The following is a 12,315-nucleotide window of genomic DNA, read 5'->3' as shown; positions in this document are numbered from 1 at the left end:
TTGATCATAAACATCTCTTCCTCCCTGCTCTCAAATGAAAGGAATCCAATTTAGTTTAATATAAATCAGTTTAAACTAAGTTATCTAAGACCCTTCTGGCCTCCACTTGGGAGTTCAAGAAAGGCTGGGGTGACAGAGCTAGGGGAAAAAGTTTTTTAAAAAAATTATTATTAAGGCTAACCCATAAGTATTTTGAGGTGTTGTATTATGGCTTTAAATGTCCAGAAATCTTTGGAGAAGTACTCATCTTTAGATTGGGAGTGGGATCTCAGCATCTCTGAAATATATGAGAAAAACTTTGGCTTTGAATTTTTTCCCATCAAATCAGGAGAATAACAGACATCTATTGGGCTTGCATATGGGGCAGAAACATGGCGATTTGGTCAAGCAGTCCTTCTGACGGGGCAGAAGCCTCTAGATTCCTAGCTGAGTTTCTAAAGTAAGTTCAGATAAAATATGCTATTATTCTTGGGGATGTTCACTTAGTTGAGAAAAACAAAGTGGTGGGCAGAGTACTGATATTCAGGGAACAAAAATCTACACAAAACACATCTATTTGAAGGGTTCTTATGGAGTATTTGCTCCCCACCTTCCACCCAAATTGAATCTACTTTTTTACAATCTGGAATGTAAAGAAAAACTAACAGCAGTGAGTGGGGCTGCTAGAAAAAGATTTCTGCCAGGAAGTGACCCTTGCTTTTCTGACTTGCATTCCGTAGAATTTTATTGCTTTCTGGGAGGGATGGCTCCCTTTCTCACTTATCAGTAAGAAGTCATGTCTAGTCTGTCTCTTTCCAAATTATGTACACACCTGGAACTCACTGAGGAGAAAAGGAAGGCAGACCAAGGCCTTGAGAAGAACTGGGGACACAGGAACAAAGATTCATGTACACATGTAATAGGTAATAGGAAAATATAAAAAAATCTATTCTACTTAACTTATTTCAGAATTAAAGCAATTATTTTTATTCTTTAGGGAGTAAAACACATTCTTAGAAATTATATGAATATATAATCTGTGCATTTTAGCTGTATGGAAAAGGTAAAGAACATTTAAAAAATCTTTCAATTAGAATTCTCTTTATAGTTTTGTTAAAAATTTTTAAAATTAATTTATTTTTGGCTGTGTTGGGTCTTCGTTTCTGTGCGAGGGCTTTCTCTAGTTGGGGCAAACGGGGGCTACTCTTCATTGCGGTGTGTGGGCCTCTCACTATCGCAGCCTCTCTTGTTGCAGAGCACAGGCTCCAGACGCGCAGGCTCAGTAGTTGTTGCTCACAGGCCTAGCTGCTCCGCGGCATGTGGGATCTTCCCAGACCAGGGCTTGAACCCGTGTCCCTTGCATTGGCAGGCAGATTCTCAACCACTGTGCCACCAGGGAAGCTCAGTTTTGTTAAAATTTGATATCAGAAAACACTCATGCAAGAAGTGAGTACAGTGAAATATTTAAAGTGTTGGGGACTTCCCTGGTGGTCCAGTGGTTAAGATTCTGCACTCCCAATGCAGGAGGCCTGGGTTCGATCCCTGGTCAGGGAACTAGATTTTGCATGCCGCAACTAAAAATCCCTCATCTGGCATGCTACAATGAACACCCGGCACAGCCAAATAAATAAATACATATTTAAAAAAATAAAAAATAAAATAGTATTGTAAAACAAAAACAAAAAAACACCCAGCAATCTAGAATTCTATATCCAGTAAAATTATCCTTCAAAAGCAAAGGATAAATACTTTCTCAGATAAAAACTAAGGGAATTTATGTCCAGCACACTTGCCCTGTAAGAAGTGTTAAAAGAAGTTAAGGGAGAAGGAAAATGATATGCCAGAAAAGTTTTATATAAGAAAAGCATCAGAGAAGGAATAAATGAAGGTAAACAAAAACAGATAATTTGCTAGTTCCAAAAACCCTTCTTTAGTCTACAACTTGAATATACTCTCTTAGAACAATCTCTTTTGAGAGATAGATATGTGAAAAGCACACACATTCATGAAATTCTAGCACATAACAAATTACTTTGTACATTCTGTATTTTGTTTTCCTAGCCCAGCATAGTCTTGGCTCTTCCTTTTCAACCTGAGAAGATTCTTCAAGATTGAGCTTAAATGAAGGCAGGAGAGAGTAGTGGTTAAAAGCCTGTGTTTGAACTCAAGCTCTGCACAGTGTCCTTAGGCAAGCCTCACTACCTCTCTGAATTTTCTTTAAAATAATCTTCTATGGCTTTTTAGTGTTGAGGACTAAATGAGAAAATATATGAAGTGGTTAGAATAGTACCTCACAAGAAAAGTACTCAATACATGAAAGCCACTATAATAAATAACCTCTTCTAAGTCTTTCCTAGTGTTCCCAGGAAGAATGCTACTTCTTTGTGCTTCTAAAAATTAAGTTTGAGCTTCCCTGGTGGCGCAGTGGTTGAGAGTCCGCCTGCTGATGCAGGGGACACAGGTTCGTGCCCCGGTCTGGGAAGATCCCACATGCCGTGGAGTGGCTGGGCCCGTGAGCCATCGCCGCTGAGCCTGCGCGTCCGGAGCCTGTGCTCCGCAACGGGAGAGGCCACAACAGTGAGAGGCCTGCGTACCGCAAAAAAAAAAAAAAAAAAAAAAAAAAAAGTTTCTACTTCCACATGAGCATTTATCACAAAGTATCTTATCTGCCCACTTAAATGTGAGTTCTTGGGGGCCGAAATTGTGTCCTACACAATTTTTTATTGTCACACCTAGCAAGTGCCATTTAATTTGTAAGTACTCAATATTTTTTTGGATGAATGAATTATAGGCAATAAAATATAAAGCAGTGTTCCCAAATTTTAACGTGTAAGCTTTTAAAGACTATGTTTAAAATGCAGCTTCCTAAGCCCCCAACCCCAGAGACTGATTCACTAGGAACCTGTATTTTGGCAAAGTACTCACCCCCACAAAGGTTATTTTGATGCACCACATTTTGAGAAACATTGTTACAAAGGATGACTTATGGGAAAACAATACTTTTTCTGAAATAAAAATAACAAGTATAAACAATCTTAGTAAATACATTTCTTATTGTCCTTTATGCTGTAGACATTATAAAAGAAGTGAAGAACAATAAGCCAATTACAAGCTCAATTATCTTTCTTTTCATACATTGTTAACTCTGTTATAGTTAGGTATGTTACCTACACTTGCAACCTAAGACTTTCAGCTCTTCAGTAAGTTCAGGTGTCACGTGCAAGTAGTTATTAATAGGATAGAATATACTCATTATTTTCATGGTAATAATGGTGTAATTGGGTAACTTAGATCGAGACACTATTCAGACTTTACATTAGCTGGTGTTCGGGTTAGACTTAACATGCCCTGCCCTCCAGTATATATATGTTACAATTGTAATATTTGTGTATGCCTAATTTTCCACACAGGATGAAACAGAGGCTAGTATCCTAGTGTAAACCGGGAGTGTTACTGGCCTTGTGTGAAAAGTTCTCATTTCCAGTTAAAATAACTGAAGTTGTAAAACTGCACAGAGATACCAGAGACAATAATTGATCTTTATTATACAGAAATGTGAAGGCCATATGCATTAAATGAAAAGGTGTTTTGCAATGAACATTATGCAGATTCAAACTGAAGACATCTTCATCTTATTGAGATACAATATAAAAATAAACACTGACCAAGAGTTGCTAGAAAGAACTCAACTTCTACTCTCCCAATCAAGCTGAAACTTTCCACAGGAAAACCTGGTTTCAATTCATGCTGAATTGTTTTCATATGGAAAGAAAAAACTAAGTCAGGTAGAGGCAACCAGGGACTGGTTTTTATACTTTTAGAGAGCCAGACTGAAGCTCTACTCAGTTTCACATTTAAGAATTTGTTTCACTTTAAAATTTATATCTCTAGTCACCTAAGTGATACCTAAAAGTGAAAAAAGAAAGTTAATTGAGTTGGGAATTTTGTGGAGCTAGACAGGTTTAGGGGAGAAGATGAAAGTTACAATCATTCATTTAATTACTTCTGATCAGGAAGATTTGATGTCAGGTCTGGATCGTCTGTATTAGCCCTTTGATAGCCCGTTTCTCTGTAGCTGTCAAGAGGCAAGATCCATTAAAAGTATCAGCATAACAAATGCTTGACATTAGCACAGTTTGGTGCCTGTCCTCTTTATATTCCCAAATACTGGACTTTTATATCAGGATGCTTTTAAGGTCAAATTGCCCTTCTAAACAGGATTTTTCTTCATAAGCTTCTGTTTGCATTCACTACTGAATTAAAAAATGTTTTAGCGATTTGGTTAGACAGATGGTTGTGTTGAGACAAGACTAATGACTAGAAGGGTATCTGTGGATTAAATATAGATAAAACTACCTCCAGAACCCTTAAATATAGACAGAATCTATCAATTTATGTAGGAAGCCAAAATAGGGAACAAGAAGATCTAGAATTTAGATATATTGTCTGGACTCAGGATGCTGCTTTCTGCAATTGAAATTTACAACTCCCTAGATTCAATCAGAGTAGGGACATTTAAAGTAGTCAGGAGGAATCAGGATAGTCATGTGCTAAAGAGAGGAAATTCTGATGCCACCTCCCTTTGCAAATTGTATTGCTGACTGCTTGAAGGAGGTGGTTGAGAGATACATTTTTTTCATTTAGACTTCTGTTCTAATGAATGATGGAGTAGGATAATGCTGAGAGAGAGTAGAGAATATATTTCTGGTTCTAGGACTGTGAGAACCAGGTAATCACATGTGGAATATTCTCATTAGGTTAGAAAAGGAAAAATGAGACACGCATTTATATCCCAGAGACCATATGCTCCAAAAATTAGTTTTGTTTCCATTGCCCCTTATTCAAAGAGATGGTTACTTCAACAAGCGATATTACTTAGCAGAGCCTGAGAGACAGACTGAAAACATATATTTAAAATGGAAAATAAAATTTTAAAAATATGATAAATGGTTTGCTCTACATCTCATTCACATTCTGTGGCTACAGAAATCCAAATCTCACTTAGATATTCCTGCTAATGCAAAAGCACACTAGATGGAAGTAAACCAAGAAATGAGAGAAAATGTTTATTTATTGGGTGTGTGTTGGTTCACCCAGTTTATTCACCTCTGGAGTGGCAGTATAGGGAAAAATAAAGTCTGCTTATAATAGTCAAGGTCTATACAGGAGCCTTGAAGTTGCTCTCCCCAAATAACGAGTTTGATTCAAGAGAAGGAAAAAACATGATGGAAAACATCTCATCACACAAAGCTTGCTGATGGTGTCTCTGACAGTCACTGGCCAGTAAGGGAAAAGGAGAAACCCACCTGCTGACTTTAGGATTTATTGAAGGCTGCCAGCACAGCCCAGATCATCTCTGTGGCACTGTGCTTTGTCCCCTCTACCTCAGGGTCCAGTTCCACTAAGTCCTTGGCCCGATTCATTGCCACATCATACTTGTCATCTGTCAGAGAGGAGAAGACATTCTCTAGCACGTCAGAGGAGTGGGCTAGCACCAGTAGTGCTAGTGTTCGCTTGTCCATACGCTGAGGGTCATTTACCCACCGCTCTAGGACACTGTCTTGAAGCTTTTTCACTAGTCGCTGCTTCTCTGTTGTATTGGTCACTGGGTGAGTAGTCATGTCAAATAGAAGGAAATTCTGCTTCTCAGTGGTTAGAATACCCTTCTCTACTAGGTTCTTTGCAATTCTCTCTCTTACATTTCTCAGCTGGTACTGTAATTTGAAAGGGTTCCAGGTCTCACCTATGGGAAAAATAAATAGAAGGCTTGAACAACATTATAAACCAACTAGACCTAAGAAGACATCTATAGAATATTCTACCCTATAACAGTAGAATGTACATTCTTCTTAAGTGCATATGAAACATTCTCCAGGATAGACCATATGCCAGGCCATAAAACAAACCTTAATAAATTTAAAAGGACTGAAAACATACAAAGTATGCTATCCAATCACAATGGAATTAAACTAGAAATTAGTAACAGAAGGAAATTTGGGAAATTAAAAAATATGTGGAAATTACACAACACAATCTGAAAGAACCAATGAGTCAAAGAAGAAATCACAAGGAAAATTTAAAAAATACTTTTGAGTTGAATGAAAGAAACCCCACAACATACCAAAACTTATGGGATGCAGCTTAAAGCAGTACGAAGAGGGAAATTTATGATCCAAATGCTATATTAGAAAAGTAGATGTCAAATCAATAACCTAACATTCTATCTTAAAAAACTAGAAAAAGAAGATCATACTAAACCCAAAGCAAGCAGGAGAAAGGAAATAATAAAGATTAGAGAGGAAACAGAGAAAATCAAACCAAAACTTGGTTCAATGAAAAGATAAAAAAAAGGACAAACCTAGAGTGACCAAGGAGAAAAGAGAGAAGACTCAAAATTACTAAAATTAGGAGTGAAAGAGGAGACATCACTACTGACCTTACAAAAATAAAAAGAATTATAAGGAAATACTATGAAAAACAGGATGCCAACAAATTAGACAACCTAGAAGAATGGACAAATTCTTTGAAATGCAGAAATTACCTAAACCAACTCAACAAGAAAGAGAGAGTTAGAATATATAACAAGTAAATAGATTCAATAGTAACTTTAAAACTTCCCACAAAGAAAAGTGTGGTCAAGATGGCTTTACTGGTAATTCTACCAAACGTTAATGAAGAATTAACGCCAATCCTTCACAAATGCTTAAAAAAAAAGAAGAGGAAGAGGAGGGAACACTTCCTTAGTCTACACAGTATTACTCTGATAGTAAAAGGAGACAGACTTCATAAGAAAACTATAGACCAATATCCCTTATGAATATAGGTACAAAAATGCTCAACAAAATACTAGCAAACAAATCTAGCAACATATAATAAACACTATGTAGGGAATTTCCTGGTGGTCCAGTGGTTAGGACTCTGTGCTTTTACTGCCAAGGGTGTGGGTTCAATCCCTGGTCAGGGAACTAAGATCCTGAAAGCTGTGTGGCGAGGCTGAAGGAAAAAACAAAAAAAATGGGACTTCCCTGGTGGCTCAGTGGTTAAGAATGCGCCTGCCAATGCAGGGGACACAGGTTCATGCCCTGGTCTGGGAAAATCCCACATACTGTGGAGCAACTAAGCCCGTGTGCCGCAACTACTGAGCCTGCACTCTAGAGCCTGCGAGCCACAACTACTGAGCCCGTGTGCCACAACTATTGAAGCCCGTGGGCCTAGAGCCCATGCTCCACAAGAGAAGCCACTGCAATGAGAAGCTCATGTGCCACAACGAAGAGTAGCCCCCACTCCACAACTAAAGAAAGCCTGTGTGCAGCAATGAAGACCAAATGCAGCCAAAAATAAAATAAATAAAAAAATTAGTTTAAAAAATTTTTTAATTAAAAAAAGAAAACAAATAGTAAAATGGCAGAATTGACTGTCTCCTTATCAGTAATTACTTTAAATGTAAATGGATTAAACTATTTAATAATAAGAAAAAATTGGCAGAATGGGTTAAAAAACATAATCCAATTATATGCTGTCTATGAGAGATTCACTTTAGATCAAAGGACACAGATAGGCTGAAAGTGAATGGATGGAAAAAGATATTCCATTCAAATAGTAACCAAAAGACAGCAGGGGTGGCTATACTAATTTTGGACAAAATAGATTTAAAATTATGTAAGGTAAGAGAGACAGAGAAAGACATTATATATTAATAAAACGTTCAGTACAACAAGAAGATATAACAAGTATAAATATTTACACTCCTAAGAACAGGCTCAAAATATATGAAGCAAAATGGGCAGAACAGTCAGAAGTAGACAGTTTTATAACACCCTGTTTTCAATGAGACTTAGATCAAGTAGACTGAAAATAATTAAAAAATAGAAGATTCAACAGCATAATAAACTCACTAAGCCTAACAGACATATACAGAACACTCCACCTAACAGCAGAATACACATTCTTCTCAAGTGTACATGGCACATTCTCCAGGACAGACCACTTGTTAGGCCATAAAATAAATCTCAATAGATTTCAAAAGATACATACAAAGTATCTTCTCTGACAACAATGGGATGAAATTAGAAATAAGTAAAAGAGGGAAAATGAAAATTTGCCTATATGTGTAAATTAAACAAGCTTAAACAACCAATGGGTCAAAGAAGAAATTACAAGGGAAATTAGAAAATACTTAGAAATGGATGAAAACACAATGCACTAAAATGTATGGGATATAGTGAAAGCAGTGCTCAGAGGGAAATTTATAGCTGTAAATGCCTAAATTAAAAAAGTAAGTCTCAAATCAATCACCTAACTTTACACTTTAATGGACTAGAAAAAGAAGAGCAAAGTAAACCCAAAGCTAACAGAAGGAACGAAATAAAGATTAGAGAAGAGATGAACAAAAAGAGAGATCAGAAAAACAACAAAGAAGACCAAAGAAACAAAGAGTTGGTTTTTTGAAAAGATCAACAAAATTCACAAACTTTTAGGTAGACTGCCAAAGAAAAAGAGAAAAGAAACAAACAACTAAAATGAGAAATTAAAGTGGAGACATTACAACTGACCTTGCAAAGATTAAAAAAAGGATTATAAGAGAATACTATGAATAATGGTAAGCCAACAAATTATATAACCTAGAAGAAATGGACAAATTCCCTGAAACACTCAAATTATCTAAACTGACTGATGAAGAAATAGAAAATTTCAACAGATTTATAGCAAGTAAAAAGATGAAATCAGGGCTTCCCTGGTGGCGCAGTGGTTGAGAGTCCGCCTGCTGATGCAGGGGACATGGGTTCGTGCCCCGGTCCGGGAAGATCCCACGTGCCACGGAGCGGCTGGGCCCGTGAGCCATGGCCGCTGATCCTGCGCATCCAAAGCCTGTGCTCCGTAACGGGAGAGGCCACAACAGTGAGAGGCCCACGTACCACAAAAAAAAAAAAAAGATGAAATCAGTAATCAAAAACCTCCCCAAAAAGAAAAATCCTGGACCAGATGGCTTCATCAGTGAATTCTACCTAACATTTAAACAAGAATTAACACAAATCCTTCTCAAAGTCTTCCAAAAAACTGAAGAGGGAATGCCTCCTAACTCATTCTGTGAGGCAAGGATTATCCTGATACTAAAGCCAGATAAAGACATCACAAGAGGACTTCACTGGTGGCACAGTGGTTAAGAATCTGCCTGTCAATGCAGGGGGACATGGGTTTGAGCCCTGGTCTGGGAAGATTCCACGTGCGGCGGAGCAACTAAGCCCAGCTCGTGAGCCACAACTACCGAGTCCGTGTGCCACAACTACTGAAGCCTGTGCGCCTAGAGCCTGTGCTCCACAACAAGAGAAGCCACCGCAATGAGAAGCCTGTGAATCGCAATGAGGAGTAGCCCCCACTCGACATAACTAGAGAAAGCCGGCGCACAGCAACAAAGACCCAATGCAGCCAAAAAATAATAATAAATTAATAAATTAAAAAAATACATCACAAGAAAAGAAAGTTACAGACTAATAAGTCCTATGAATATAGATGCAAAATTCTTAATAAAATATTAGCAAATTGAATCCAACAGCATAATAAAATGATTATTCACCTTGATTAAGTAAAATTTATCCCAGGAATGTAACAGAAAATCAAATGGGCTGAGGACCTGAATAGACATTTTTCTAAAGACACACAAATGGCCAAAAGACACATGAAAATGCACTCAACATCACTAATCATCAAGGAAATGCAAATCAAAACCATAGTGTGATATCATTCCACATTTGTTAAGATGGCTAATATTAAAAAGACCAAGAATAACAACTGTTGGTGAGGATATAGAGAAAAGGGAACCCTTGTGTACTGTTAGTGAAAATGTAAATTGGCCCAGTCACTACAGAAAACAGTATAGGACTTCCCTGGTGGTGCAGTGGTTGAGAATCCACCTGCCAATGCAGGGGACATGGTTTAATCCCTGGTCTGGGAAGATCCCACATGCCGCAGAGCACCTAAGCCCATGCGCCACAACTACTGAGCCTGTGCTCTACAGCCCATGAGCCACAATTACTGAGCCCGCATGCCACAACTACTGAAGCCTGCGCGCCTAGAGCCCGTGCTCCACAAGAGAAGCCACTGCAATGAGAAGTCCACGCACTGCAATGAAAAGTAGCTCCCACTCACCACAACTAGAGAAAGCCCACGTGCAGCAATGAAGACCCAATGTAGCCAAAAAAATAAATAAAATTAAAAAAAATTTTTTTAATTAAAAAAAAAGAAAACAGTATAGAGGTTTCTCAAAAACTTAAAATTACAACTATCATATAATCTAGTAATTCTACTTCTGAGTAGAATTGAAAAGATATATGCACCCCATGTTCACTGCAGCATTATTTATAATAGCCAAGACATGGAAGCAACTTAAGTATCAATTATGTGTGTCCTCAAGAAATTAAAAACAGAACTACCATATGATCCAGCAATTCCACTTCTAGGTATTTATCCAAAGGAATGAAAATAGACGATTGAAGAGATATCTCTATTCCTGTGTTCATTGAAGCATTATTCACAATGATAACCAAGACATGGAAATAACCTATGTGTGCATTGACAGATGAATGGATAAAGAAAATGTGGTATATGTATATACACACACCACACACATACATATATGCACACATATACATACAACAGAATATTATTCAACCATAAAAAACAGGAAATCTTGCCATTCATGACAACCTGGATGGACCTTGAGGGCATTATGCTAAGTGAAGTAAGTCAGACAGAGGGACTTCCCTGGTGGTACAGTGGTGAAGACTCCGTGCTCCCAACGCAGGGGGCCTGGGTTCAATCCCTGGTCAGGGAACTAGATCCCACATGCATGCCACAACTAAGAGTTACATGCTGCAACTAAGGAGCCCTTGAGCTGCAACTAAGGAGCCTGCCTGCCACAACTAATGAGCCTGCGAGCCGCAACTAAGGAGTCCTCCTGCTGCAACTAAGGAGGCTGCGAGCTGCAACTAAGGAGCCTACCTGCTGCAACAAAGACCCGGCACAACCAAATAAATAAATAAATATTTTTTAAAAAATAAAATAAAATAAAATAAATAAGTGAGGCTGAATGCCTGCATAAATCTATAAAAAAAGAAGTCAGACAGAGAAAGACAAATACTATTATGATCTCACTTGTATGTGGAATGTAAAACAAAAACAAAAAATTCCAAAATCATAGATACAGAGAACAGATTGGTAGTTGCTAGGGGCAGGGAGGGGGAGAATGCCAGAATGGGTGAAGGAGATCAAAAGATACAAAATTCTAGTTATAAAATAAATAAATCCTGGGGATGTAATGTACAGCATGGTGACTATAGTTAATAACACTGTATTATATATTTGAAAGTTCCAAGAAAACAGATCTTAAAAGTTCTCAGGACTTCCCTGGTGGTCCAGTGGTTAAGACTCCATGCTCCCAACACAGGGGGCCCAGGTTCGATCCCTGGTTGGAGAACTAGATCCCACATGCCACAACTAAAGATCCTACTTGCCACAACTAAAAGGTCCCGTATGCCGCAATGAAGATCCTGAATGCAGCAATGAAGATCCCGCGTGCTGCAACTAAGACCCAGTGCAACCAAATAAATAAATATATTTTTAAAAAAGTTCTCACACAAGAAAAAAAAAACTACCTATGTGTGATGATGGATACTAACTAGAATTATTGTGGTGATCATTTCATAATATGTACAAATATTGAGTCAATATGATGTACACCTGAAATTAATATAATGTTTATGCCAATTTTAACTCAATAAAAAGTCAAACAATGTAATACATCATTTAACAGAATGAAAAAAAACCCCACATGATCATCTCACTTGACTCAGAAAAGCAACTTGAGAAAAACAAACACCATTTCATGATAAAAACTTCTAGGAAACTAGGAGTAAAAGAAAAATTCCTCAACATGATAAAGAGTATTTATGAAAACCTCAAAGCTAATTGTAAAAGATCCCCCAAAGGTCAAGGAACAAGAAAGACAAGGACGCCTGCTTTCACCACTGCTATTCAACAATTTACTGGAAGTTCTGGCCAGAGCTAGTAGACAAGAAAGAAAAAATTAAAGGCATCTAAATTGTAAAGGAAAAACTAAAACTATCTCTGTTTGCAGATAGAAAATCCCCCAAAGTACACAAAAAGCTACTAGAGCTAATAAACTCAGCTAAGTTGCAGGGTACAAGATGAACACACAAAAAATCAGTTATTTCTATATATCAGAAATGAATAATCTGAAAATAAAATTAAGAAAGCAATCTCGGGCTTCCCTGGTGGCGCAGTGGTTGAGAGTCCGCCTGCCGATGCAGGGGACGCGGG

At 37.8% G+C, this 12,315-nt stretch overlaps 1 protein-coding gene across 3 annotated transcripts in view; it reads right to left on the bottom strand.

Annotated features, from left to right (window-relative positions):
- Positions 1–3,497: 3,497 nt before the first annotated feature.
- The window catches only part of GOLPH3L (golgi phosphoprotein 3 like), a 37,609-nt gene continuing 28,791 nt past the window's right edge, over positions 3,498–12,315 (bottom strand). For all 3 annotated transcript variants that reach the window (XM_024765817.1, XM_024765820.1, XM_024765818.1), the window contains one exon: positions 3,498–5,722. In XM_024765817.1, coding sequence (XP_024621585.1) covers positions 5,295–5,722 — 428 coding nt within the window. In that variant the 3' untranslated portion in view covers positions 3,498–5,294. The remainder of the gene's footprint in view (positions 5,723–12,315) is intronic.

This window comes from Neophocaena asiaeorientalis, unplaced genomic scaffold, assembly GCF_003031525.2.
Source record: "Neophocaena asiaeorientalis asiaeorientalis breed wild unplaced genomic scaffold, Neophocaena_asiaeorientalis_V1.1 scaffold474, whole genome shotgun sequence".
NCBI classification, from domain to species: domain Eukaryota; kingdom Metazoa; phylum Chordata; class Mammalia; order Artiodactyla; family Phocoenidae; genus Neophocaena; species Neophocaena asiaeorientalis.
This window is presented reverse-complemented; position numbering and strand designations above follow the sequence as displayed.